Source organism: Hippoglossus hippoglossus, chromosome 15 (assembly GCF_009819705.1).
Source record: "Hippoglossus hippoglossus isolate fHipHip1 chromosome 15, fHipHip1.pri, whole genome shotgun sequence".
NCBI lineage: Eukaryota > Metazoa > Chordata > Actinopteri > Pleuronectiformes > Pleuronectidae > Hippoglossus > Hippoglossus hippoglossus.
This window is the reverse complement of record NC_047165.1, coordinates 4,308,665-4,336,544: the sequence shown is the minus strand read 5'-3', so window position 1 is coordinate 4,336,544 and position 27,880 is coordinate 4,308,665. Positions and strand designations below refer to the sequence as shown.

General features: G+C 42.8%; 1 protein-coding gene across 2 annotated transcripts in view; it reads left to right on the top strand.

Annotated features, from left to right (window-relative positions):
- Positions 1-27,880, top strand: part of atrnl1a (attractin-like 1a) — a 177,626-nt gene that overhangs the window by 43,880 nt on the left and 105,866 nt on the right. Inside the window, exons 12-20 of one of the 2 annotated variants that reach the window (XM_034609063.1) lie at positions 1,121-1,332; positions 2,157-2,275; positions 2,947-3,063; positions 3,755-3,887; positions 7,109-7,296; positions 11,864-12,077; positions 12,352-12,543; positions 20,564-20,794; positions 20,964-21,101. In XM_034609063.1, coding sequence (XP_034464954.1) covers positions 1,121-1,332; positions 2,157-2,275; positions 2,947-3,063; positions 3,755-3,887; positions 7,109-7,296; positions 11,864-12,077; positions 12,352-12,543; positions 20,564-20,794; positions 20,964-21,101 — 1,544 coding nt within the window. The remainder of the gene's footprint in view (positions 1-1,120; positions 1,333-2,156; positions 2,276-2,946; positions 3,064-3,754; positions 3,888-7,108; positions 7,297-11,863; positions 12,078-12,351; positions 12,544-20,563; positions 20,795-20,963; positions 21,102-27,880) is intronic. The other variant, XM_034609064.1, reaches the window with a different exon arrangement.

Sequence of the window (27,880 nt, the reverse complement as noted above, 5' to 3'; positions counted from 1 at the left end):
CCGTCGACTTTCTTCTCCGACGTCTCGGCATTAGACGGTTTTACGGATTGATCTCTTCATCTCGATGTTAAATTTAGTTTTAGTTCGCACTTTCTTCGACACGTCTCCCTTTCTCTGCTGAAAGAAACCGAGGTCACGTCTCCTCCGCTTCATCTCTGCGTCTCTCTTGTCTTTATGTGAATGTTTCTGCTGCTTCACACTCTGCAGCCTCTAAGTATAAATACAGTTTGTATATGTGCAGAAAGTATTTCTCTGATGCTGTTTTCAGACATGACATGAACATTCAGGTGAGGAGTCTGGTTAGAACCATAGGTTGAAACAAGCAGGCGAGGGGACATGTCTGTGTCTGAGATATTGTTGACAACATTGTACATCAGGTGGGACTGGAAAATATAGCATATAATCCCAAATAGAGTCCGATTGATATGGATTCTTCTAATACCGTTGTATCAGCAGATATATATTCAAATAAGAGTGTCAGTGACTCTTAAAATGTCATCATCACACTTTTATGACAAAGACATGTAATTGAGGTTTGATATTTTATAGTTTAAACCATAAACTTGTTACAGCAGCAGATAATCATAAAGAGACAAGAGACCACAGGCAATATAAATCTAATAAAAATAGAATAAAAAAAAAGAACATACACATGTCACCTCAGACAGAATATAAGTAGAAAATGTATAAATTATTTAGGAGAGGACAAAAATACTAATAATAAACAATAATTATAAATAAATATAATACAGATAATATACAAGTTTCATAAGAATGTACAGAAACAGTTTGTACTCTAAGTTAAAATGTTGTGAAGCGACTCACTGTTTATCTTACCCTTTAACACAAACCGTCGGCTTTGAGCAGAGAAATGTCATCTTTGAACTTCAGACAGACTTTAAACCTCTTTCACTTCAGCTCCACTCAAACTAAAGTTCAGCTTTATTTTGAAAGGTTTCCTTCATCTCTTCTCATCTGTGTTGATCTCTGCGGGCGTTTCTGTCTTTATAAAACTTGTTGCTGTAACCTTTGCCACACGTCCCCCCCCTACCTCCACATCTGTATCTGCAGCTGTATCTGTGGCCTGTGTGATTCCGTGTAATCTCTGTATCTTCCTCAGCTCCATGTTGATCTTCGGAGGTTTTTCCGGCGTCCTCCTGAACGACGTGCTGACCTACACCCCCCCGTCATGTCGGGCCTTTTCTAACCCAGCTCTGTGTGCCGCTGCTGGGCCGGGCCTTCGCTGCCACTGGGTCAAAACTAGATGTTTTCCCTGGGAACCAAAACCACCTGACCAGATTCTGCCTGCTGTGATTTGTCCTTCACGACCTGGTGAAGTCCTGTCTGCCGAATATGCCGTGTCATGCCAATACTTTCTATTCCTGCGTCTTAAATCCTCTCACTGTCATGTCAACGCTTTCCCCCGAAATCTACAGCACAACCACACAGGAGAGCTTCTCCCTAAAGACCCTTTTTCATGAAAATTATAATTATCCTCCAGTATTTGGCCTCTCAGGTTAGTTTGCATAACATAATTATGGGAACAGAAGGTCACTGCTGCAACAATTACCTAATTTTAAAGTAATTAGGATTCGTCCGAACCCTCCTCCTCCTCCTCTGTTTGTGCCAGATGCAGTCGCAGTAGTTTTCCACATATTCTGCTTCAGGCTGCTCAGCGCAGGTTTAAGTTGGAACTAATTATGAAAATGATTCCGTCAGTTTTAAATAGAACAAACCCACAGATGGATTGACGACCATGTTTCTGTGCTACTGCAGATCACATGTGTTTTTATATAAAACTTACATCGTATGTTGGACTGGTTTTTATGCCTCCGACGCCCAGTGGCTTCCTGGTGATCTCGATATCTCAAGTATTTTAAACAAACAATAAAATTGTGTGTCATCTGCATAACAGTTGAAAGTGATTCCATGTCTCTGGATGATCTCTCAGGGGACGCAGGTATAACAAGAACAAAATTATCCCTAGAATTGAACCCTGAGGTACACCAAGCTTAACGACTGGATGTTTTGTAGATTGAGACACAATGTTAGGCATCACACAACAACACAGGCCTTCACAAAAATACAACCTGATCTGTTTAATTGTGTTTATGTTTGTGTTTATGTGTGTGTGTGTGTGTTGTGGCCTCTTCCAGACAGCACGGACGAGCAGTGTTTCCGCTTCTCGGACTGTGCGAGCTGCACGGCCAACACGTGGGGCTGCCAGTGGTGTGAGGACAGGAAGTGCATCTCTTCATCCAGCAACTGTACTGTGGTGAGTCTTCACTTCACTCAGGGATCGGGGTGGTCAGATATTCAGATATTTAAGAATTCAATTTCCTTGAGGCCTTAACATGTTCTGTAAATAACACAACAATCTGCCTATTATATCATAAAGTGTCATAAAAATCACAAGAAATCACTGGTTACCACAGACTGTGCATAAAAACGGACGTAGACTCTGGGTCCAAAAAGTGAAGCCAATGTGGAAGTGCCTGACACCTGTCTTCTCTCTAATGACCACCTGAGGGCGACTCCACTGGTTGCTTCTGTAAAAGTCTTTGAGAAAGTGACTCTACTTCTCACTTGATTTATAACGTCAGTAAACAAACCAAGATGGCGCTGGGTGACATTACGGTGATTTAAATTCCTTTTAAATGAACATACTCATCATATTAGTTTATAATATTTAAAGCTGTCAAGCATGTTCAATTAAATACAATTTAAAAGATACTTAACATACTTAATAATTAAAAGGTATTTTTCTCTATTTTTACTCCCAAACCTGCTCTCTCTGTCTTTCTTTTTGTACGTGTGTCTGCATGTTGCTTTTGTGAACTGGACTTGATTGAATATGAATGTGTGTGTGTGTGTGTGTGTGTGTGTGTGTGTGTGTGTGTGTGTGTGTGTGTGTGTCTGTGTGTCTGTGTGTGTGTGTGTGTGTAGCTGACTCTGGAGCTGGCCCAGCAGCATGGCGGCCCTCTGTCTCTGTCTCCCCCTCCATCCATGTTGTCTGAACATCAGCTGAGCTTGTGGAAGCACGGAGCCAGGAGGCGGGGACATGTGTGTACCGTTTGATGTTGTTGACATTTCCTGTTAGATTGAATCAGGGTCAGAGGTCACATCCTCAGGTGTTATGGAAATTGAGGGAGGAACCAAAAAGCCAACTTAACGTTCAAGTCATGTTCTTAAGTGTTTTTTAACGTCTCCTTGACTGAAGTTAAAAATTATCTTTATGACTTAACCTTTACTTTATTTCAGCGACATAGAAAATCACTATTTAAACGTTTTTAAACTATTTAAAAGTGTAAAGCAAATATGCTCCAATTAAAATAATGGTTATACATCTAGTCTTGTTAATCTATGAAAACATAATGTTATATTTTCATTACATTTCATAAATTTCCTTTGAAGTATGTGACACCTTACAACCAGAGGGATGATTGACACATTATGGTCCATTCACTTTGTCAGGAGGAACCAGACGGAACATTCCTATAGACGAAGTGTGTTCAACAAACACTTTAATAAAAAGTCCATCACAATATGATCTGTTCCATGTATTGATTCCTCTTTTCACTCTGCATGTTCAGTTCAGCTGAACCTGTTTCACTCAACCATCACTTTTTTTATCCATTTTATTTTCCACGTTGCATCGATTTCTCCAAGTTTATTACATGAACAGCAGCGGAGGACAGTGGAGCTGATATAGTGTCTTCTGTGTGTGTGTGTGTGTGTGTGTGTGTGTGTGAAGTCGGTGAGAGACTCGTTCAGGTGTAAACGTCGGGAGGAGCTGGAGTGTTTCCGACTGGCCAACTGCAGGAGCTGCTCCCTTAACGTCAACTGTCAGTGGGACCAGCAGCAGCAGGAGTGTCAAGCGCTGCCTGGTGAGGAGACACGCACGTGCACACAAACGGAGAGAACATGCACACATACACACACACACACACACACATTCAACATAATGAATCACTGGCTTTTAACCAATCGTACACATCATGCCTGCCTCGTGTCCGGCATCTGTTTGGTGATCGTTGTGCTCTTCCTCAGATATTAACACTACTCATCCACAAAGTGTAATATGCACATGAACAGTAGGGGGCAGTAGGGGCAGTGTAGGGTAGATACTTGCCATTTTAACAATGATGATGTTTTTTTTATTTACAGAATGCAAATCTGGAAGTTCTATTCAGTTTGAATTATCTTCTCTCATCCGGGCTCTCATGTTATCCCTGCTCTAGTTAGTACATAGATACACACATTACACATCTGGTTGTTTACGCGAACTCGTGGCTAATAAGCAAGAATATCTCTGACCTGAGTTCAAGTTCAGCGCTTTGCATTCAGTCTTATTGCAGAAGTCAACAGATCCTGTGTCTGTTTTTTTTTTTTCTCTCTGGATATTTGTCGAGAACACGACTCGAGTTGAATTCATGAAACTCATGTTATTCTAAGGAGGAGAAACTTTTTCGTCCATAAGCTGCTTCCTGCGTCGGGCGGAGGAATTATGCAGCGAACACGACGAGGATCTACACACAGACATTTACATAAACGGCTTCTCAAACGCACGCTGGAGGAAAACGCTGATGATTGATTATTAAGTGCAGTGTTTCCGATGGAACTGAACTTGTTTCTCTAAGCTGTGGAAGGAGCGCAGCCTAATAATGAACGTACAAGTACAACATGTCCACCGAGCTTCAGAGCGTTGTCATGTTCCCACACAAACCAGCCGCATATCTTCAGTCTTCACATGTTAACACCCTCACACACCCAGGCATGTGCACATTCAGCACACACAGAAATACACCCCCCACCCAGCTGCACGGACAAGTGGGCCAATTAGACGTGTTAACTGGATGCTCTGGTTTGGGTTTGTCGTCCGTCCTCGGCTGTGAGCGTTTGACCGGAGCTGTGACTGTGGTGCAGCCGCGTCCGAGGGCAGAGGAAACGCCGCTCGAATCCAGTTTCATGGCGTGTTGCCGAGGTGAAGCTCGCTGGTTGTGTTGAGAGTGTTTGTGGCTGTAGGCAGAGGATGATACTGTGCTTGCTCCCTTTATTCTGTCCGCATCACAGCTCTGTAGCCTGGTGCACCCCCCACCCCTCCTCGTCGGTTTGTTGTGACCTATCGCACAGTTTAGACGAGGCAGAATGAGCACAGACACGACTAAAACTGGGCAAAATATATTTGATATGTCTCCTCATTCATAAATTCTGGTTATTTGTAGCTTAGTGGTATTTAAAGTGGAGGAGGCAGGGTTTATGAACTGTGCAGCCACCAGGGGGCGATCAAAATGATTTTTGGCTTCCCTTTTGAGGAACCGTTGTGTCGTCCATCTTTATAAACGGTCCATGTTCCTGACTCTTTGTACTCTTTGTGAAGTGCAGCCTTAAATTGTGTGTGTATACTGTTGTGTATTGTTGTTTACTGTTGTGTCCTGATATGTAGTGTTGTGCTCTGTATCATGTTGAAAATATTGAAGACATCCATACGTGTCAAAACAAGGAGCGGAACAGATTAAAATCGTACATCTTTGATATTTACGCCAAGCGTTGCTATTATTGACGTAATATTCCCCGCTCTGGCAGTTTTATTCTGACTTTACACCGACAGACACACACACACACACACACACACACACACACACACACACACACACACACACACACACACACAACACAGCACTCAATTTCCTGCTGGTTATTAACGTGCACATACTGTAGCTCCAACCCCGGCAGCATAACCCTCTCCATATATCTTGTTTATGCTCCAGAAGTGTGGGAAGATGGAGACAGGATCCGTTTTTCTACCTGTTTATTAAAAGAAAAATACTTTTTGCAAATCATGATGAGAAATTCGTGTCGTTAGGGCTTTTGTTTGCGAAGTAGAAACTTCTCTCAAGTTTCCCATGTTGCACAGTCGAGTCTTTGAGTATCGTGCCTTTAAGGACAGGAGAGTGTTTCACTAACAACACAAATAAAAAGCAATGTTTTTATTTGTGTGTGTCTCCGAGGTAGTAATAGTTAAGTTTGTAGATATGTTTTACCTGAGGATCGTTTCCAGTACGAAAGTGGTTCAGATGAAGTTGTGTAGTAGAAACTCTCTCCGCCTCCGCCGTCTTTTCTTCAGACACCATGTTATGACTAATTGCTCCAAATGGCCCCGGCATGTTTACCTCTGCCTTCGCACAAAGACCGTAACTGAATCTATCTATTTATTTTTCAGTTCTCCGCCTCGTCCGTCCCTCTCCTCCATTAAGGCTCATTTCTGTTGCTCTGGGGTAAAACAAATAAAGAGAGCAGGTATTTTTCTCCTCTGTGGCACTAAGAGGTTGGCGATGGAAGCCATTATGGGCCTGTGAACGTAATCGGTCCTGGAATCCAAAATAAACAAAGCGGAGGCAGAATGACTTTTTTCTTTCCTTTCATCCTGACAAACTGAGCGGCCTCTCCACCGCTGCGGCGTCCACAAGTGACCCTGACGAGAACAATGCGAGCGAGGCTGCATGTGTATGGGAGAGTTGTCTGCCTTTGTTAATAGAATCCTTCATCATTACACATAATCACCTGCAAAGAAAAGAATCCCATGTGCTTCTCAGTTCTGGGAATTCTTCTCGTCTACCCGATTCAGCTCGGTACAAAGCAGGAATGTTTTCTCTGATCTGAGAAAATAACAATTACATCAGCCTCTAAACGCAGCCTAATAAGATTATATATAAACCACATTAACCAGATTAATTAATTCCTTGCTACACGTTGAGTTGCTTGTGGGTTCTGGCAGCACAGTTCCGTCTCCGGCTCACTGCACCATGCACATTACAAGAAACCTAATCTGCTCATGATCAGATTCTGAATATACTTTTTTTTAAGTACAGTAGAGGAAAGAAACACTAAAAAAACCATTATACATCTATTTTAAATCATGGTGTAGTTCCTCTCCTGTCCACCAGAAGCCCTCAGTAATTGTTTCCATTACCTGTTCACTCACCTGTGTGTGTGTGTGTGTGTGTGTGTGTGTGTGTGTGTGTGTGTGTGTGTGTGTGTGTGTGTGTGTGTGTGTGTGTGTGTGTGTGTGTGTCTGTGTGTCTGTGTGTGTGTGTGCGTGTTGCAGGTCAGCTGTGTGGAGAGAGCTGGCACCACGTGGACGACGCCTGCCTGAGGATCAACTCCAGCAAGGAGAGCTATGATAACGCGCAGCACTACTGTAAGAACCTGGGAGGAAACATCGCGTCTCTGCTCACAGACAAACAAGTCCACTTTGTTCTGGAGGAGCTGCAGAGACACCAGCTGCAAGACAAGGTGGGTGGTGGGAACACGAATAAACACAACTTCAGAGGAAATGAGACTCCTGTAGAAAGCTACACTCTATTTTCCACTCTGGATTTCCTGCTTTATAAAATAATATTATATGATATGAAATATTTATACGCAGGCAGATAAGATAAGATGAGCAAAGATGAGTTAAGCTAAGAGTATCATTTATTAGTCACACAACATCGATGGGGGATAATGAAATCAGTAAAAGTAATAAGCAAGGAAATATACTATAAACACAAGGAAATCAAAAAAATATGAATGTAAACAGAATATGCAGCGTATTTAAAAGAGTCTGAAATGGAATTATGTGAATTTTACTCCTTAAAAAGTCTCCAGAATCCAGTTTATTTCTCCTTCTTTAACTGTGTGAGGAAGATTTTTTCAACATTTTCCTTCATTTCTCAGAGAATAATTCATGGATGTTGATTAAAAGAATCTGGCATTTTATTACGGATTGTGTGATTTGGTGCAGAATCAGATCCTAAAATGATCTATTGAATTTAAATGTGATCTCATTTCAATCAATCAATCAAATATACATGATTGTCCCCATGGGGAAATTTCTAATTTCGGCCAAAGTCGACAAAGGCCCCTGATCGGTGCTCGATCGCCAATCACTGTGTGACCTCATCAAAGACGGTGGCTCGCTGACGCATCGCAGACTCCGATCAGATTTCCGACCTGCTGTGTCCCTTAGTTTTCTTGCACCTTTCTCTTCTCTATTACTGACGTCCACTGACACGCTCCCCCTCCTCCAGCCTGGTGTGTTGCTCTGTAGCAGCAGAGCAGCAGGATCAGTCACTCTGTCTCTTCTCCTGTGTTTTCATGATTAAATGTAGTTTGTGGTTTCCTCCTGGTGAGAGATGCTGCAGTGTGTGACCTCCTGTCGTCAGCCTGAAGTGTGAACTCACAACGACCGCAACACTCCTGATCACAAGACAACAAGTCGTTATCACACACACACTCATGTCACTGGTGTTGCAGAGGACTTGTTTTAAGAAAATACTCTCGTGCTTGAGTTGAATGAGTTCTCGTACCATCTCCTCCTGATCACATCCTGTCCTGCTTCGTCTCCAGAGACCAGCAGGCACATCCATAGTCCTCATTCTGTCCAAACACACATTCTGGGTTTCAGCTGAATCTGACGAGGCTTCAGTCGCCTGACGTCGACGATCACCGAGCAGGAAACCCTCCGAGGTTCTTCTTTCTCAGTTTGAAAATTCTCTCTCTGTGTTCGCGCTGCTCGGTCACGGACGCACGATGAGGGAATTTCATACTCAAAAATACTTTCATAACAAGCGTTGAAAAGTGCCTGTATCCTATCAGGCGGCTGTGTAATGAAAGATCGGAGAGAAACAAATGTTCATGTTTCACGGTTCCGCAGCAGAACGACTCATATTCACGCAGATAAATTCTAACGAAGTGGCTGCAGTATGAAAGTGATTTCAGTTTTCACCTGCGAGGGAAGAAACATTCGTCTGAGTGATGTGGACGAGTGGACGGATGTTCAATTCCCCCGGAGTTCATTATGAGACATGATGTTCACGATACAGCTTCTGTGACACTGTGATTTATTCTAAGATGCCCGACAATGTTTCGCCGTTACCGCAATAAATCTGTAGTTATTTATGATCGGACGTCGGCTAATGGTGTCGTCTCTGGATCATAAAACACATTTTATGATCTTGTTATTTCACTCGTGCAACAAGAGTTGTGTTGTGTGATGTGAAAAATCAAACCTGGTATCAACATCTGTCCCGTGTGATCTGATTAGAGCCCGAACTGATTCATCATTTGATCCAAAGATCTGCTTGTGTTTATATTTTACGTGTATGTTTTTATTTTATTAATGGTTGTATTTGTGTTTTCTTTTTATCCATAGTTTTCTATAGTAAACTTTATGGTTAAATTATTAAATATGAAGCCTCATATTTCTTTGTCGTGAGGGCTTGATAACGACGATTTTTAAACATATGTCGACCATTTTAGCAAATTTTATTTTACTGCTAATATTGCACCGGCCCCCTCAAATCCATATCTGTCAAGTTCTAGCTTTGATCCCAGCTGGACAGCGCGTCCGTCTGTTCACCCCCGACAGGGACACGTGTCCTGAACGTGTCCCTGTGGTCACTTCTGATGGAATCTCTCTGTGCAAATAATCATGAACGTCAACGTTAACAAAGACCAAATCGTGTTCTTCAGCATGTTCCACTAGATGTGTTCTTTGTGTGTGTGACAGCAGAGACAGGAGCTGCTGAGCAAATCAATGTGTCAAAGCTTTACAAAGAAATCTGATATGGGATTATGAATATTTGAAAGTGTTAATGTGTCATTGTGCACAAATCAAACGTGAGTGAGTGTAAGAAACACTGAGCCCAGGACACATTCAGACCTGGTGTCCGTCCACAGGGATCCGATCACAAGTGGACGGCTCAACATTCATTTGTTCAGGCAACACGGACGTCATTTCTGAATTAAACAAATTAAATACAGTAAAAACTACAGCGCAAATAGAGTAGGAAGTCCGATGCTTAAAATTACACTAAAATACCAAATACAATAAAATTCAGTGGTAGTTATTGTTGCCTTTGTGAAGGATTGAGGAGCCGTTTAGTGATTTCATGGTTCTACAGTTAATAGAAATCAATATATTGGAAACTCTCAGAGAAGCACTTTGGGTTTATTCTGATCAGGTTCTAAACCCGAGCGTCAGGGGTTCGTTCACATCTTCTTCTAAGAGCTGGACACGTATGGATCATGTCAGGATGGATGTCGACTGCGGCTCTGAACGGGGTCGGAAATGTTAAAAGTGTAAATATCGTTGACAGTTTAAAAGCTCGTCTCACCTGGTTGTGTTGACAGTTTGGTTTTCAGACGAATCTCAGACGTGTCAAAGACAGGGAGCTCTCTCTCTCTCTCTCCAAGAAGTCGACCTCATCACTTTCCTACGTAATAAATCCAGATGTTTGAGAAACCACAAGCAGAGACACGATTGACTTCACACAGACGAGATTAATCTGCAGCGTCGGGAGAAATATGAGCAAATAATCAACGCTTTAAAACACGAAATCTTCAAAAGTCCACCAGATGGTTTTAATCTATTTTCTAATTCTATAGGTGATCATTTAAAAACTTTTCTGTTACTGTTCTGCTCTGAGCCTGAAATCCTCGAAGACTATTCATGCATGTTCAAAGAGGTTTTACAGCAGTTTCTTTGATAAACAGCTGTATTTAGATAGAATAAATACTTCTAGTGACATATAAGTGAAAATAAATTAGTTGACTAGTTAAAAAATCTCACAACGTCCATTTGGAGATTACACTTTCACGTATCTCTTCTAAAACTGCTCTGACTTTGCTCTGCTTCACTTTTAGAATAAAATGCGGCACAGATGATGTACAGATGTTGTTTCACCAGATGTTTTGGGCTAAAACTGTATTATTCCAATGAGGATATTGACTCTACGATTTAAATCTGACAGATGTTAACTATTATATAGTTGATTCATATCGACCCTGTAGTCGTAGATATATATTTATTTTTGAGCAGGGGCCTGAGAAAAAGGCAGATTTGAAAGAGGTAAATATTTCTAAGCAGTAAATCACAGCTGTGGGAAAAAAATGTTTGATTCCTGTTTCATCCACTGCTCCAGTCGAACATCATCACAGGACATTATTAAATACATCACACTTGTTTTGTCAGTGAATATTTCAGCTGCTGTTTTAACCATTAACTGTGATTTGAAGCAGCTTTGATTTTTAAGATCCACTCTCACATAAAACAACATTTACGTTTGTCGGTCAGTTTTCAGTCGTCTTTGCAGAGGGAGACGATTTCTTAGTGTGTGAACTGTGGCCGAGCTCCTAATTTATAAACGTATTATCGTTTTTTGCACATGTCTGTAGTCATTGTTCTTTTTTTTTCTTTCCTGTGTTTTCTAGGACACGGTCTTTGTGAACATGTGAACTACATACAATGAGGACTCATTATTTTAGTTTTGTGTCTCAAACCAAAGGAAGAGAAGAGGAGCAGTGGAGGTTTATTAGTATTCATTTTCTGTTGCTCATTTGAATTTTCCCTTTTAGTGACTCTTAAAACATTTGCATTTCCTCCCCATGTCGGTTTGAAGTGAGCTCCACCGTGTTCGGACTGAAAAGTCATCGTTGTATCTGAGTATCTGTGATTTCTCTCAGGTTGATACAGCGTCTGATGTCGTGCAGCTCAAAAACTGCAATACTACTCATGTATTTTGTCCAGTAAACAAGTTACACAAAGTTCATTTAAGATGAAAAGAGGATATTTAATGTTAAAAGTGATTGTAGAATATGTTTTCATGCAATTTACCGTCTATTATTTGCCCAAATATATAATTATTCGATATTGTATTTTTATATTGTAAATTATATTTCATTAAGGAACATGTGCATTTTAAACTCATTTTAATTTTCTTTCAAAATCATATCCAAGATTTCCTGCCACAAAAACTGTAACAAACTTTTGTACATAATAATTTAAATCTAACACTTTCCTTGGCCTGCACCCCTGCAGAGGTTGTCTCCGTGGGTCGGCCTGAGGAAGATCAACGTGTCGTACTGGGGCTGGGAGGACGCGTCGCCCTTCACCAACACCAGTCTGCGCTGGTCGCCGGGCGAACCCAGCGACTCGGGCTTCTGTGCCTACCTGGAGCAGCCGCTGGTGGCCGGGCTCAAGGCCAACCCCTGCACCGCCACCACGGACGGGCTGATCTGTGAGAAACCTGCAGGTGAGAACCAAGGAGGGAAATAAAGAAGGGAGAGAACAAGGAGGTTATCAATTAATTAATCTTAATTATAGATAGTTGAAATGTTAGAAAATTCAAAAAATACTTAATCAAATTTATATTTTTCTGCAGGATGGAAATAAATGGACGTATATTTGGTATTTTACTGCAATTATATGAAATATTAGCTATTAACTTTAGTTTTATTTTGAGGGAACCACTGTCTAAACCTTTCCAGTCTGTTCCTCCACCTGATGTTATTTGTCTGTCTGCTCAGGGAGTCCTCAGAGTCCGAGCGCTCGTCCCTGTAAGACTCCCTGCGCTCTGCGGTCCAGCTGCTCTAACTGCACCAGCCAGGCCATGGAGTGCATGTGGTGCAGCAGCGCTCATCGCTGCGTCGACTCCTCGGCCTACGTCATCTCCTTCCCCTACGGGCAGTGTCTGGAGTGGCAGACTCAGGACTGCTCAGGTGAGACTTGGATTCCTATTAATATTACTTTGGTGGTAGTAAACCCCACCTCCTCCTCCATGTTGGCAGATGGGACATGGACCAAACTGAAAAGTTTGGTTTTAATTAGTTATTTGATGATGTGAAAATGAGCTGAGACATCCTGATTGACAGCTTAGACTGACTCCTGATTGGTCTAATGCATGTATGTGCGGGACCTCGATACTGGGGCTCCACCCCACGATCACTGCTGCACAGACTCTGACTCCAAATGACGTCAAAAGCACAAGTTCGAGATATTGTGGATTCATTTTTATAAGACGAGAGGGAGCGGAGATGAGTCGTCCATCTTTATTTAAAACCTACAAGTTGTTTGCACAAGTTAAAAAAGTTCTAAAAGGTTCTGACGGTTCTAAAAAGTCTAAAAGGTGAAAGTGCAAAGATGTTTTGACAAAAGCAGAAGAGATTTTAAATACATCTTTCACCAGATGTGTGGAGATTTAAGTTTAACTTTGCAGAATCATGAACTCGTTAGAGACTTGTATTGATGACTTTCTTATCAGCACACACACACACACACACACACACACACACACACACACACACACACACACACACACACACACACACACACACACACACACACACACACACACACACACACACACACACACCTCCTGTAGCCACATGGCAGAAAATCAATCATCTCCAATGACACTCGACCGACTCAATACAAAGTCTCTGTGCTGTCGTCCTCTCGTATGAACACGTCCCTGGAGACGCTGAAGGTTTTTCATTTTCCACACTGCTCCTCCGAGTGTTTTTGTGCAGGAACATTTGTTTTCCAGTGTTTGTGTGAGAGAGGAAACAAACACACTGATGGAACCAGTCAGAAAGTGGTGAAGCTGCCAGGTGACGCTGTGGTGCCGTTTTTGGAATTCCTGCCAAACTCCTGAGTAGTTTCTATAACGTTTCTATAGCAACTGCAGCCATTGATCCTGATTCTGTCTTCACCTTTGTTGGTTTCCACAATTAGTCTTTTATAATAATTTGTGCAATCAGCCATTTGATTCAGAAAACATGAGGTTTTGGATATTTTGTTTTGATGCCACACAATTGATTTCATAATTGTCTGTCTGGTAGTTCTTATGAACATGATATTTGAAGAAGGCTTTGAGGGAATTTCTTCAAATTTGGTGCAAACCTTCACTTGGACTTAAGGATGAACTGATTAGATTTTGGTGGTCAAAGGTCAAAGGTCACAGTGACCTCAAGTTATATCGACTCTACCTGCACTGGTTGATGGAGGAAACAATCACAGTGCGATATTTTGACCTGAATCAGCTGAACTCGCTGGAGGCTGTCGTCACTTTTATCAAGTAATTTACAATAAGGTGAACGTGAATATGATTAGTAACCTACACCAAATATTCTGTGGTTAAATAAACTTACTTAGAAAAGCACTAACATAAAGATATAAATAAAAAAAGAAGTGAAAAAAGTCTTATATATTATAATAGAAACCAGCTTGTCTTTGTTGCAGCATGTTTTTTGTGGCAGTTTTTTTTTAAGTGGAGGTAATGTAAGTTACAGAAAAACTTTATTTTTCTCTCTCAAGTGAGACGAGTGGTCAATTTGTAGAACTGTCGTCTTGTTTCTGGAGTTAAAGAAACTTTTTTATGTCTCGTTACTGGTTATTATTATTCTTTAGTGGTGGCAGCACACACACACACACGCACACACACACACACACACACACACACACACACACACACACACACACACACACACACACACACACACACACACACACACACACACACACACACACACACACACACACACACACCTCCAGTGTTCTCATAATGAAACTTTCCTCCCTCCGTCTTCTCTCTTTTATCGTTTGTTTGGTGACAGACGCAGCGTGGGCGGCTTTTGTGCTGCTGCTTTTTTACCTTTGCTGTTCACTGTGTTGCATACAATGTAAAAAATGACATTGTTACATCGTCTGATCCTCAGAGACGGAGCCGCGTTGCTCTTTTAACGTCCGTCACTCTTTGCGTGTTGTTTCATGCTCGACTCGCTGCTTCATGACGTCTGTTTTACACAGAAACTATAAATGTAAAGTAAGAAAAAACAGCGGAGGACCAGATTCGAAGTGGGTCATTTCTTTAGCAGATCAATTTGGCTCAAAGCTTTGTGCATCAGCCCCATTTTCCACGTCAGCTGGAGGCGAACTAAACACTCCACAACACAACCTCTTGAAATAATTGGTTCAGTTTTCAGCTTTGCCCCAGAACTCTCAAGTTTGGAAGTTCAGGGAACCGTTTCAAACGGAGGCTGATTTTCGGTTCAACTTTATTGTGCCACATTATTTTGTTCTCTTTTTAGAATTGACTTAATTCGGGTTAAGTGACAATTTGGAGCATCTCATCCCTAAAGGTCTGTTACCTGCAGCAATATCCATCCATTCATTAGATACTGCTTCTCGTCTCTAGGGGCTGGGGGGGGGGGGACTGACGTCGGGCGAGAGGCGGGATGCACACGAGGTCACCGGCATATCGCAGGGCAGCAGCGAAAATAGCGTCTGTAAATAAGTTATATAAATAAAACTTATATCTAGATGTGGTCAGCTCAACAATGCTCTGCATAGTTTATAAGGTCAGTGTGTGTTTCAGCGGCAGCAACAATCAGACGCCCACGTTCAGACACTTGTTCTGCATCTGTTCTGTTGGTAGATTCAACTTTGTTCCGCGGATGGAGGAGATGCAGAAAGACGGATGTCTCTGAATCCTGCAAGCTCCACAATGGTTTAGTTTCACTGTCACTACGGTAACTCCTGCGGTTCACACTACTCTGGAGTTCTTCAGCTGCTGAAACTAGAAACGATGATGCAGTTCCTCCGAGGATAGAAATCCCAGCTCCTACTTTTCACCATCGCTGTTACTCAGGGCTTCTCTCAACACATTGATTTTTCTCGACATAAAAACCACTTCATCGCTCAAAAAACGACAGAAATAATGACCAGATGTGGCTGCAGGTGGCGCTGTTGCTCAGTAAAAGTTACATAGTGCCGCTTTAATTTCAAACTGTGCGGGTTTCAAGATTTTCTGGTTGAATGAGCTTAAAATCTGCGTCTGTTTTTGATAAAAAATGTCTAAAATGTCTCCACTCATCACCCAGAAATCCTCCAAAATAAAAGTTGACTCTTTAAATTGATGGTTAAGATTTCAACATGACGACGTCACCACAAACTAAAGCCTCAAAAAGGACCATCGATAGAAATAGAAACGTCTCTGCCACATCAAGATGGGATTAAATATTATTTTATTAGATAAGGGTAAAGGGAAACTCTTTATTTTTTTGCTCATTCACTGTTTGGGTTGTGTTTATACACACACAGAGATACACACACACAGACATACACACTCTAAGACACACACAAAGTCACACACATTCATTGACACAAACACAAAGACACACACACTCAGAAAGACACACTCAAAGACACAGACACACCCACACAGTGACACACACACACTCAGACACTTACACACCAACTCTAGATGATGGTTATGTTGTTGTAGACGTTATTGGTTTAGCTACAGAGAAATAGCCTTATTTTCTCTGAGGCAATCATCACAAGACGCGTGATCGTGTGCGTGCATGTGTGCGTTCGTGCACATGTGTGTGTTTGTGTGTGTTGTGTGTGTTGTGTCTGCACCACGTGCTCTCTGCTGTTCGGTGGCCTCGTGCTCGCGGAGGAGCGTGAGAGAAGCTCTTACGGCTCCTACACTTGATGTATTATGTATGTGGGCTCTCAGATGTGTTTTTCTCCGGCTCCAGCGACGCTAACTGTCAACCACTGTAGGAGCAAATGGATTACACCAGATACAGCCCGATGATACGCGTTACCCAGGGACACCAAATATCAAACCTGGTGTGATGAACTGAATGTGGCACCGAGACGATTGTGCTGACAGAATTTGTGATGAGATGTAAAATTCCCCCTCAGCAGGAACAAGATTTTTTTTTTTTTGATTTGCTGCAACGTTGATCCCCTCAGTCGCTCAGAAGACGTGTCAGCTGACGTGTTCATGTTGTTTCTTCAACCCTCATTTCATCTGTACACATGTATTTTACTTAGTCAGGTTTGGAGTCTGACTGATGTGGATTTTTGGGGCCGATGCTGAAACCAAATATATCTGGAGGTAGATATGAATTAAAAAGACAATGGTCGATTCCTTAAATGTCGTGAAAAGAGTTTAAATAAAACAATAAAAAAGGAGAGAACAGACCAGATTAAGCCGTTAATGTTCGATATTCATGGTTCAGAGTCACAATATTTTGACTTGTATTTGATAAGATTGTTGTAAATAGATAGAATGAATTGTAATATATTTAAATAAAACGTATATATATCTTAACATACTGACCTCACTTTACATTTTTCACACATTGTCCTTCAGCCAAACTAAAATGAATTACAGCTGATGTCAATAATCTTTTCTTTTCGTGGGATTTATGGACCATATGAGCCAAATCCTTCAAAACTAAACTTATATACAACCTCATATTATTTAGTTTTCTTTATAAACAAGTTCTTTACCAAATAAGTGTTAAAACTTTGCAAACTTCTGGTTTAATATTTTCTTCTTCATCTTTAGAGCATCTTTCTTCAAATGCCTCCGGAGTCGGGTCGAGTTCTTTTTTGTTAAATTTACCAGCCTCTCAACTCATAATTTAATTGCAGTGAAATGCAATAAATGGCAATTACATTACAGCTCTGCCTCTTTGCTCACTGCCTGTCGTCAGGTACAGGAAAGAGTTTCATTTTGCTGCCGAACAAACACACACACACGCACACACACACACACACACGCACACACACACACACACACACACACACACACACACACACACACACACACACACACACACTCGGAGTGAGTCAGAAGGAACACAAGCATTTAAACTGGTGTAATTGCATAAATCACTGACACTATTTTTATCTTGACAAATATTCACGAAGGAACAAATGGACAGTTTCATCTTTGGAGCACGATTACATCACGTGTTCAGGTTTCACTCATGAAATATTGTACGTTTTTAACCCTCGTGGGAAATACAAGCAACATCCAGCAGGACAGTTACTCCACAAAGTGCCTGCGGCTAAAATCACGTAAACGAACGAGGTGCAGCTGAAACGTTGGTCCTGTTAACTCAAACCTTTCAGACACAAGAAGGACAGAAACGTTTCTAAACTCCATGAGGAACAAGAGGACGCCAGATATCCGGAAATGCTCCTGAAAATAGAACATGCAGAGCGAACCTGTCAGGTAAATTATATTATTTGCACAAACCACAATTATGTAAGCGAACATCTAAGGACGAAACATTTTTTCCGTCCACGCAGGGATTTGTTTTTGTCCAACGTCGTCTCTCTGAGCTGCTTTTTACGTCCTCGGGCCCATTTTGTCATTTTTGTGGCGAGGTGGCTCAGACGCAGCGTTTTGATCCATTCGCTCCCACAGATTCTGACGTGTTTTTATAAATGAATCAAAGTCGAGAGGCACAAATGGCTCCTCGCAGTGTGTGTGTGTGTGTGTCTCTGTGTGTGTGTGTGTGTGTGTGTGTTCAGGGACGCAGATCAACAGACTGAGTGAGCGTTCTCGTCTTTTTCTCACCAACAGACTCATGCTGGTGATAAAGTGTGACCGCGTCAGACACATCAAACATGATCCAGTAAAACACTTTGGTGAAATGTGATATTAAGGCACAGTCTGTGCTTTTTGGCGAAATAAGCTTTAAGCATTTATGAAGAAACTGTTGTCAAAGCCAGACCACATCTCTACAACTCAGTCTTTATGAGTTCAGTTCACAGATGGAGCCTGATGACGTGTGTGTGTGTGTGTGTGTGTGTGTGTGTGTGTGTGTGTGTGTGTGTGTGTGTGTGTGTGTGTGTGTGTGTGTGTGTGTGTGTGCGTGTGCGTGCGTGTGTTAAGTCTGATTCTTGATGGCAGCTCTTGAAAGTCCTCAACCATGAAGATGTGGTTTTGAGGATTTTGTTTGCATTGGAGGAGAAAAGGTAAAAAAATCTAGTTGTGGTAAAACTCATCGCTGATTGGCCTCGACTTGTTGTGTGAATCTTTCGCTCGAGTGCAAAGTTGTCAGTCGTCTTTGTATTGTTGGTGATCTCATCCGGCAAAACATTCGCTTTGCATTTGGACCAAATGCTCCTTAAAAATGCTTTTTTTAACTAAGTATGATGTCCTTTCCTGACTTCATGAGGTCACTGATCCTGTGACATCATACTGTGCTTCAGATTGACATTTGTATTTTGGACCATATTTTATTTACCTTTAATCAGCTCCAGAAGTTGATCTACTGGAGATAAACTTCCAAGTAATGAGCTCACACACACACACACACACACACACACACACACACACACACACACACACACACTACCACACATTGGGGAGAAAACAACCCTCTGCTTGTTTGGCTCGGTGCGTCTGCAGGGACAGGAAACTGTAAATAATAAAGTTAAATCAAAAGGTTTGGTTGTGTTGCAGTTACAAGAAGCATCACATGTTTTGTTGTGGTTTGAACCGTATTTTAAAAACAGGCCTGGTGTATTCACTGGATATTAAAGTTGCTCTTGGGTCCGTAAATATGTGTCTTCCAGCTGAAGAAGCCTCTCTGTGTGGATTAGGGATATTCTGTTGAACCGCTTCTCTTTGAACTCGGGACTCCAGTGAAGATCCAGTGGAGCTGTCAGGGGAGGAAAAGGTGAAAGTAAAAAAGGGAAGAGACGCAGAGAAAGTAGAAGAATTAACTTCTTTGTGATTTCATTTTAAGTGTCTTCAAGTAAAAAAAAAAGAAAAAAGAAATTATATCAAAATGACAGGAAATGAAGAAGGCGAGGAAATAATGGTGAAGAAAGCAGCTCTGAATACGAGGCGGCTTAGTGGGGGGGGGGGGGGGGAGATCCAGGAGAAGCAGGATAAAAATGTGGCGGCGAGGAGATAAAGAGTGAATCTGAGAACGGGAGCGCAGAAGTTTGTAATTATAAAGAGGGAGGGAGAACAAATGAATCAGCATTGCTGCGGCTGAATAATGCAACGGGGGGGGGAAGATCGCAAACACACACTCGGAGGACAGGAGGTGTATTTCAAGCAGCAGGGACACGGAGAGAGAGACACGGGGTTCGGCAGGAACATCTGTGGCTTATGGAAATGACTCGTGTTCAAAAGAGACAAACTTCTGGTGGAAATGCTAATTTCACTTGATGCTTCATTTGAATCCTCTCGCCGGGCTGTGAGGAAACAACACCTCGGATAACTTCTCTCAACCTCCCGGTTTTTCTTGTGTACACGCCGAGATGCCCGCCGAGCGTCTTCCACCCGCCCCCCTGCCTCTGTGCGCCCGCCATGACTCTGTAGACGGAAAAATCCATCACGTCGAGAACGAGAGCAAAGCAAACTGAGGGGTTTGAAAACGAGCTGTGAACTCTGAAAGGACGGCCTCTCCTGAAAAACACTCCACTTCTTATTCCCGTCACCTCTCGAGTGTTTCCCCGTCAACAAAGACACCGCCAGCGCCGAGCTTTCTGTTTTCTTTTACAAGCACCGAACGCCACTCCAAAGCAAAGTGTCATTTTTAATTTGCCCCAGCGACGCCTTCTTGAATGTCACAGCCCCCGGATGAATACAAATGTTTTTCCATGTGACAGAGTAAAGCCAATTTCTCTCTAAATGTTGAGGGTCAAAGTTAGAAAACCAGGAGACGTGTATCAGCGGAGGTAGATTACATCACTATGTTCCTTCAAGTTGTTTTGAAGTAACATTGGTGCAGAGTGAAGGACAGAATAAGGTCAGATTTATGATTTAAAGCGCCCTTTTTCAATCTGTATGTGTGGTATGTGTTTAAGGTCACGTGATGCTCAAAATATAGAAATGTGCTCTAAATATGTCACATTTATAAAGAACATACAAATAACGTATAAACACTTTTCTCTCCGACCTTTGACCTCCAGCTCAGAACTGTTCAGGTCTGCGGACGTGTGCCGACTGCCTGGAGAGCGCCGAGTGCGGTTGGTGCGGTGACCCCAGTAACACCGGTAAGGGCGCCTGCACGGAGGGATCCTACCGGGGGCCCCTGAAGCCTTCCAGCTCCAGGGCCGGGTCCCGAGACAGGGACATGGTGCTGGACCAGAGTCTGTGCACGTCGGACAGAGGCTTTAACTGGGCCTACATCCAGTGTCCAGGTGAGTGAACCTGGACAACGAGTCACGTCACTCTGATACCTTGAATGTAGCTCGGTGGACATTATACACTGAATGCATCTTTAACTGTGTGTGTGTGTGTCTGTGTGTGTGTGTGTGTGTGTGTGTGTGTGTGTGTGTGTGTGTGTGTGTGTGTGTGTGTTTCCTGCAGCGTGTCAGTGTAACGGTCACAGCAGGTGTGTGAACGGCAGCGTGTGCGAGCGCTGTGGGAACCTGACGGCAGGGACGCACTGCCAGAACTGCATGGCCGGTTATTACGGCGACCCCATCAACGGAGGGAAATGCAACGGTGAGTGAAAAAGGTGACGAGGGATCGAACCTGCTGTTCATCCTGTGGTTTCACCATCAGCAAAACGTCAGGAATACAATATTCGTCTGTTTTTAACGCGTCAATGTTGTTTTCTTAAAAGCGTTGAAGACGTTCGGTGCCGTAAATACTTTTACTTGTCCTGATACTTGTGTTTGATGCTCATCTTGAACATACATCTTTATCAGTCCCCTGATTTGTTACCAGAAGGATTTTGCACACACAGATACAAGCACAGGATCTTCTTCATCATCTTTTGTCTTAATTTGAAAGGGACACATTAATACAGACAGGAAATGCAGGAAAAGACAGTAAAAGAATGAAACTGGAGCCTCCTTGTTCCCAGTGCTGTGCTTCCTGACCCTCCTGATATCTGGTCCTGGGGGAGGAAACTCTGTTTTAGTCACTAAACCCTTTACTTCTCATCATCTGGAGCAGAAACATGAACCAAAACCCATTTTAACCTTTGGCTTCTTCCAAATGCAAAGACATAAACAGTCGATTAAATTAGCTGAACTGAAAATAATGATAAATCGTCTTGTTGTATCCACCATTTCTGCAGCGAAGGCAACTATTGATCGATAGATTGATGGAAGATTTAAGTTCCTAAATGTTTCTGCTTTGCTTCAGAAGCTGAGAACTTACGTTTTGTAAAAAAAGTTGTTTTCTAACTTTCTTAGCAGGCAGCTCAGGTCTGAATAGGTTTAAAAATAATTCAGAATTATAAATAGAGATACAGATATTTCTTGTGTTTTTAATTTTACTCATTATCTGCTGTTCTTGCTCTGAATTCCTGTAAACAAACATAAATATTAAAAACAGATCAGTAATACCACATTGTAATAAACCCAAACAACCTGATGGGGGCAGCGTTTAAAAGCTCTGGGTCCCAGTGTTGGTTTCTGTGAGAGTTTATGGAGGTCAGCAGAGAAGTGGAACAGGAAACAGGAATACAAACTGTGGTTTGAGCAGGATGGTGGTGTGAAGACGTGAAGGAGAACAGAATGAAAAGCAGATTTATTCAGATTCTCTCCGAGCTGCACACGTGCTTCACGTGTTTCTGAATCCGACAGCAGCTTCTTCCTGTTTTCTTTTGTTTCATATTTAAATCCCACAGTTGAATGTTGACAACAGATAATCTTGTGTAAATCAGACAATCGGAAGCAGAAGCTGCAGGAGGGTACATGATACGAGGCCGAGACCGGAGATAACAGGGGGGACGGGGGGGTGATGAATGAGTGAGTGACTGCTGGACGGCGTGAGCGAGGGAGGGATGGAGAGAGGGAGGGAGGGATGAATGGATGGAGCGAGAGGAGGTGCGGCAGCATCAGACTCCCCGTGACAGATGTGCATTTCGGCTTGACGGCAGCATATGACATTAAATCGCTCTTAATCATTTTCTTATTTCCAGAGCTGACTGGTGTCTCCTTCTCTGATAGATGCACGTCGCTCGCCGCCTGCGTACAGGACGGCCTCATGATGCTCCTCCTCTTTCTTTGCATTTCATTTCTCCTTTTTTCACTTGTCACTTTCTTATGATCTCTCTCCTTTCCTTTCCTCTCCTCTACTTTTGTTTCCTCTCTTTCCCCCTCCTTTCCTTTTCTCACCCCTTGCTTTATAGTCTTCCCTTCCCTCTCCTTTCCTTTTGTTTCCTCTCCTCTCCCCTCCCTTTTTTTGTTTCCTTTCCTTACCTCTCCTCTATATCCTTTCCTTTTTTCACCCCTTCTTTTATACTCTTTCCTTTCATTTACCTCCTCACACCTACCCCTTCATTTCTCTGTCACTTCCTCCGTCATTCCCTCTTACAGTCCATAATAACTCTGTCTTTAGTTCCCCTCTCTCTGTCCATCCCTCCATCCGTCCATTCATCTTCTTTTCCTCCTCCATCTCTCTGTATTTCTCTTAATAAAAGGAACCGTTAGATTTACCTTGAGCTAAACAGCCGGGAGGTGATGATGTGTAGCCGATTAGAGCCTGAATGATGGAGACGCAGTGTTGTCTCCACCAGAGAGAGGAGAGAGGGATTGTAAAGAAGATGGAGGGGTGAGGGAGGGAGAAAGGGGGAGGCGAACAGAGAGAGAGAGAGAGAGAGAGAGAGAGAGAGAGAGAGAGAGAGAGAGAGAGAGAGAGAGAGAGAGGTGGAAACAGAGACGGGCAGATGGAGAAAGAAAAAGAGATGGAAGCGTGTGATGAGATGTACAAGGTTAATATCAGTTGCTCTTGGATAGATATGATGAAGGAGGGATGAATAGAGGGAAAGGGACGGAGGACAGACAGAGGAGAGGGAGTCTGTCTGTCCCCGTGTCCCTGTGTCCCCGTGACAGATGATTAACTAACCCTGTCAAATGTGTGTGTGTGGTGTGTGTGTGTGTGTGTGTGTGTGTGTGTGTGTGTGTGTGTGTGTGTGTGTGTGTGTGTGTGTGTGTGTGTGTGTGTGTGTGTGACCCTCTTCTCTGAACACACCATGACTGAAAATCAAACACCGAACTTCAGAGCTGCGGCTGAAGACACGTTGGACGTCTGTTTGTCAGAGAACACGATGTTTGCTTAAGGGCACGTTAACAGTTACGCTGCAGGAAAAGAGAGTAACGGTGCATTAAAACGTTCCACGCAATCAGACGCAATCCTTAATCGTTACTTTGTCGTATACACGCCGTTTCCCAGATGCTGTGGTGGCGTGATCGTCCGCTCGGGGCGGCTTTGCTTGCTAGCGTCGTAACAAACAGCGTAACAGTCCATGAAGTGTCCACTAAAAGTTCGTCATTCGGCAAGACGTGTGATGTTGTCAGACACTTCGCAAAGATCCAGAATAACTATTTTAACTTTTCTACTAGCGAAAAGAAGAACATGTCGGGTCCCAGGTTGAAAAATAACAGAATTCCCCTTTAACACATGTTGAATTGGTTAAATATCAAGTTAGAAATTGATCGTTAATAAAGAGTCGAGTGATCTGAGTGCTGAATCTTCTCTTCTGGTCCAAATGCTTTGACCACGATTCCTCTCATCTGCTTTCATTTGAAATCATCTCTCAATAATCTTTCAGCTCAGGCTCAGCACCAGTCACACGCACGCTGCCCTGTGAATTGTCTTCCAGGCAACACTTTAGCTTGTATTATTTCTCCTCCTGCTTGTTATCTTTTGCTTCGCAGATTCTCAGATATAATGCTCCTCCGCCACCGGCACCCCCCCACCCCCCACCCCCAACAGTTTTATTGCTTCCATAAATTTTGCATGATTCACATCAGTAGCTCCCTGACTCCATCTCGCTCTGATACTCTCTCTCTCTCTCTCTCTCTCTCTCTCTGCACCTCACCTCCTCTCTCTCTCTCTCTCTCTCTCTCTCTCTCTCTCTCTCTCTCTCTCTCTCTCTCTCTCTCCCTGCTCGTCTTTGAGGACTCTCCGTCATGCTGCTCGTGTGAGACGTAAAAAACACGAGTCAAAGGTCGCTGTTGGGTCTTGAGGACGTTTTGTCGCTCGGCTACGAGGTTTCGTCATTCCTCAGAGAGGTCGGCTCAGTTCAGAGAGCGATTCTCGTGGAGCTGCACAGGATTTATAGTGTTTCTCACTGAGATGAGTAAAAAACAAGATCAAATGATTAAAGAATAGAAGAGTAGTCATCGCTGAATGTTATAACGTCGTTAAAGCAGAGAGAGAGACGAGTGTTTGATATGAATCGTGGAGGATTTGTTTTTCTCGATCTGTAGTTGTAGCTCAGAACAGATATTTTGTCTTTTACTTTTATTTATTTCTAACTTTCTTGCTAGAATTATTTTACCTATTTTTTTTTTTAATGGTCTTATATTTATGTGGGAAACAGGTTTGGAAGCATGTGAAAGTTACGGGTGATACTAGCCAGGGTTTGACCAAACACCAGACCGGACCTGTAAACTGAAGTCCACCACTAGGGGTCGCCACTGACTTGGCAGATTCTCCTGAATTGAAAATGTATGAATGAGTGTTGAAATGCGTCGTATTTTTATTCCTCGCCATCATTCAACTTTGCCATCTTGAAATCTGAAAAGTTGCCATATTGGTGCAGTTTAAGTTTCTTTGAGATTTAGTTCCTTACGACTCCTCTCGCCCCCCCAAAAAAAATACAAGATACACTGATCTCCTCCATCTTGGCGCCCTTGTCATGGAGATTCCATTATTCCATTTATAAACTGATAGTATTTTAATCATGGTGTCATATTGTTTGGAATTGATATAATGCGAGTTGCATTTAGCTACAGGCGGTTTGAAAGGAATCATCCTTGAGGTTTAAGGTCACAGACAAAACCACAAATCCACCACCTGGAGACGTGAGTAGTGTTTTCACCCCGATCAAGGACAACTTGTCTGCTGGGTAACAACATGTTAACAACATGTAACCCTCCTCTCATGAACATCATCCCTACTGAAGGCTGTGAATGAAATTCTCCAAATTTGGCAGGGTTGTCTCAAAAAATGATTTATAAAACATGTCAGTAAAAAAGGTTCACTGGTTGAATGTTAGGTTGTCCCAAAATATCTTGAATTACTTAGGAAAAATAAATTAAGTTGTCATGTGATCTACCATGCGCCTGCAGATTGTGTGTTGTTTCCCTCTTTTCCCTCTTCCCTCTCTCTTTCCTCCGTCTCTCCTCCTCTCTGCTCCTGTCCCTGGTCTCGGGGACTTGATGAACAGTCTCTGCACAGTGTGCAGCAGCGGGAGATGTTTGTAAATCTGTGTTGAGTGCAGGAGCTGCAGAGATGGTGAGTGCCGTCTCTGCGAGGAACTGGCAACCCAGCAGCAGAGAGTGGGACGGGCAGGACAGCAGGGTGTGTGTCTGTGTGTGTGTGTGTGTGTGTGTGTGTGTGTGTATGTGTGTGTGTGTGTGTGTGTGTGTGTGTGTGTGTGTGTGTGTGTGTGTGTGTGTGTGTGTGTGTGTGTGTGTGTGTGTGTGTGTGTGTGAGATGGATCAGACAGCTGTTGTTGAGCTTTAGCAGAGGAGTGATGCTGCCTGCAGAGTCTCAATCAATCAGTCGTCGCTGCCACATACTCTCTCACCTGTTGTGTGTGTGTGTGTGTGTGTGGGGGGATTCAGTCTTGTGCACTTAAACGTGGGTGTGTGTGTCCATGTACCTGTGGAGCCCTGTGGCGGAATTGCACGGTAGCCAGCATTCTCAGCAGTATCCAGTGTTCCTCGTCTGACGGTCAAACATATTGACGCACATAGACTGATACACACAAACCTACTGACACACACACACACACACACACACACACACACACACACACACACACACACACACACACACACACACACACACACACACAAAAAGCCACACAAACATTTCTGTAAATAAGATTTAAACGGCTTCTGAATCCTTTTTGATCTCCAGTCAGAGCAAATAGTGAAGTGTCTCTGCGGCTGTGACTCGAGTCTCGTCGGGGGGGAAGCTGCTCTTTCTCACACTCTGTGCTTTTATTCACGGCTCACAGCTCCAACTGACATTAAACATACATTTAATAAAACGAGCTCTTGTGCTGACACGACGTGTGGCGCTGAATAAAGTAGAATAACAAATCCTCTGTCATATTATAGTCTGTATAGATTTGTCAGCAGATGGAACATGGACCCAACTTAAAATACATTTTTCTAAAAGATGTTTTTTGTCATTGTAGGTATAGAAATGTGGTTTTATTTAGGTTTTAATGGACTAAAACATCATGGTTGTCTGCTGAGACGCCCCCAGGACAGATAGCGTATCACAGGACCGACACATGGAGACAAACCAACACTCACATTCACACCTATGGTCCATTTAAATTAACCAATTAACCAATTAACCAATTAATTACGCCTACTTTGGGCAGTTGGAGGAAGCTGGAGAACCAATAGAAAAGCCACATAGACACAAGGAGAACATGCTTCACACTGAAGGGTGCTGGTCGGCCTTTAGGTTCAAACCCAGAACTTTCTTGCTGTGAGGCAAACCACTGTACCACCGTGCCGCCCTATATTAACGACGTGCAGAAAGAAAAAGACTGAAAACCTTTTTTTAAGGTCGACAGTTCACTGACCAGATTCTGCTGATGGAGGGAAACTCAGAACTATTTGATGTTATTAAAATCATTTTTTCCCTCCTTTGTATGCAAATATCAGTGCGTGCGTTCACATGTATTTCACTTCTTACGTCTCTTTACTTCCCGGCTCCTCTGCTCCTCAGCCCTCCTCCTCTGCTCCTCAGCCCTCCTCCTCTGCCCCTCAGCCCTCCTCCTCTGCTCCTCATTAAAATCAGTCAGATTCTCCGTCCTCTCTTATCTGAGCAAACTGCCCACAGACGCAAAGAAACAGCAGGAGTCAGCTGAAGGTGGAAGGTGACATTGAAGATTTAAAAATAATGTTCAGGGAGATGAGCGTGTGATTGATCATGATGTGGGGAACGCAGTGGTGCTCGGTGCTACGCTGTGTTTTGAATCATTTTATTCTATCTTATTCTCGAATTATGATTTCATAATTTCAACCTGACTCCAAGTAATTACTAATGAAATTGACAATTTCTCATGCTGCAGCACATCATTGTATTTGACCTTTCCAATTAAAACAAAGGACTCTAATAAGATGACATTTTAAAAAAGCATTTAACCTAAACTACGATCCTCAGGTGTTGGCTGAGTGGGTTGCAGATCTCACACTGATGCTTTTAAACCTGATAAATAAATCTCCTGTCAGGCAGAAAACAAGAGGAGGAAGCAGAGACTGTAGTTAATTAGCTGCTTCCTGCCTGTGTGAAGC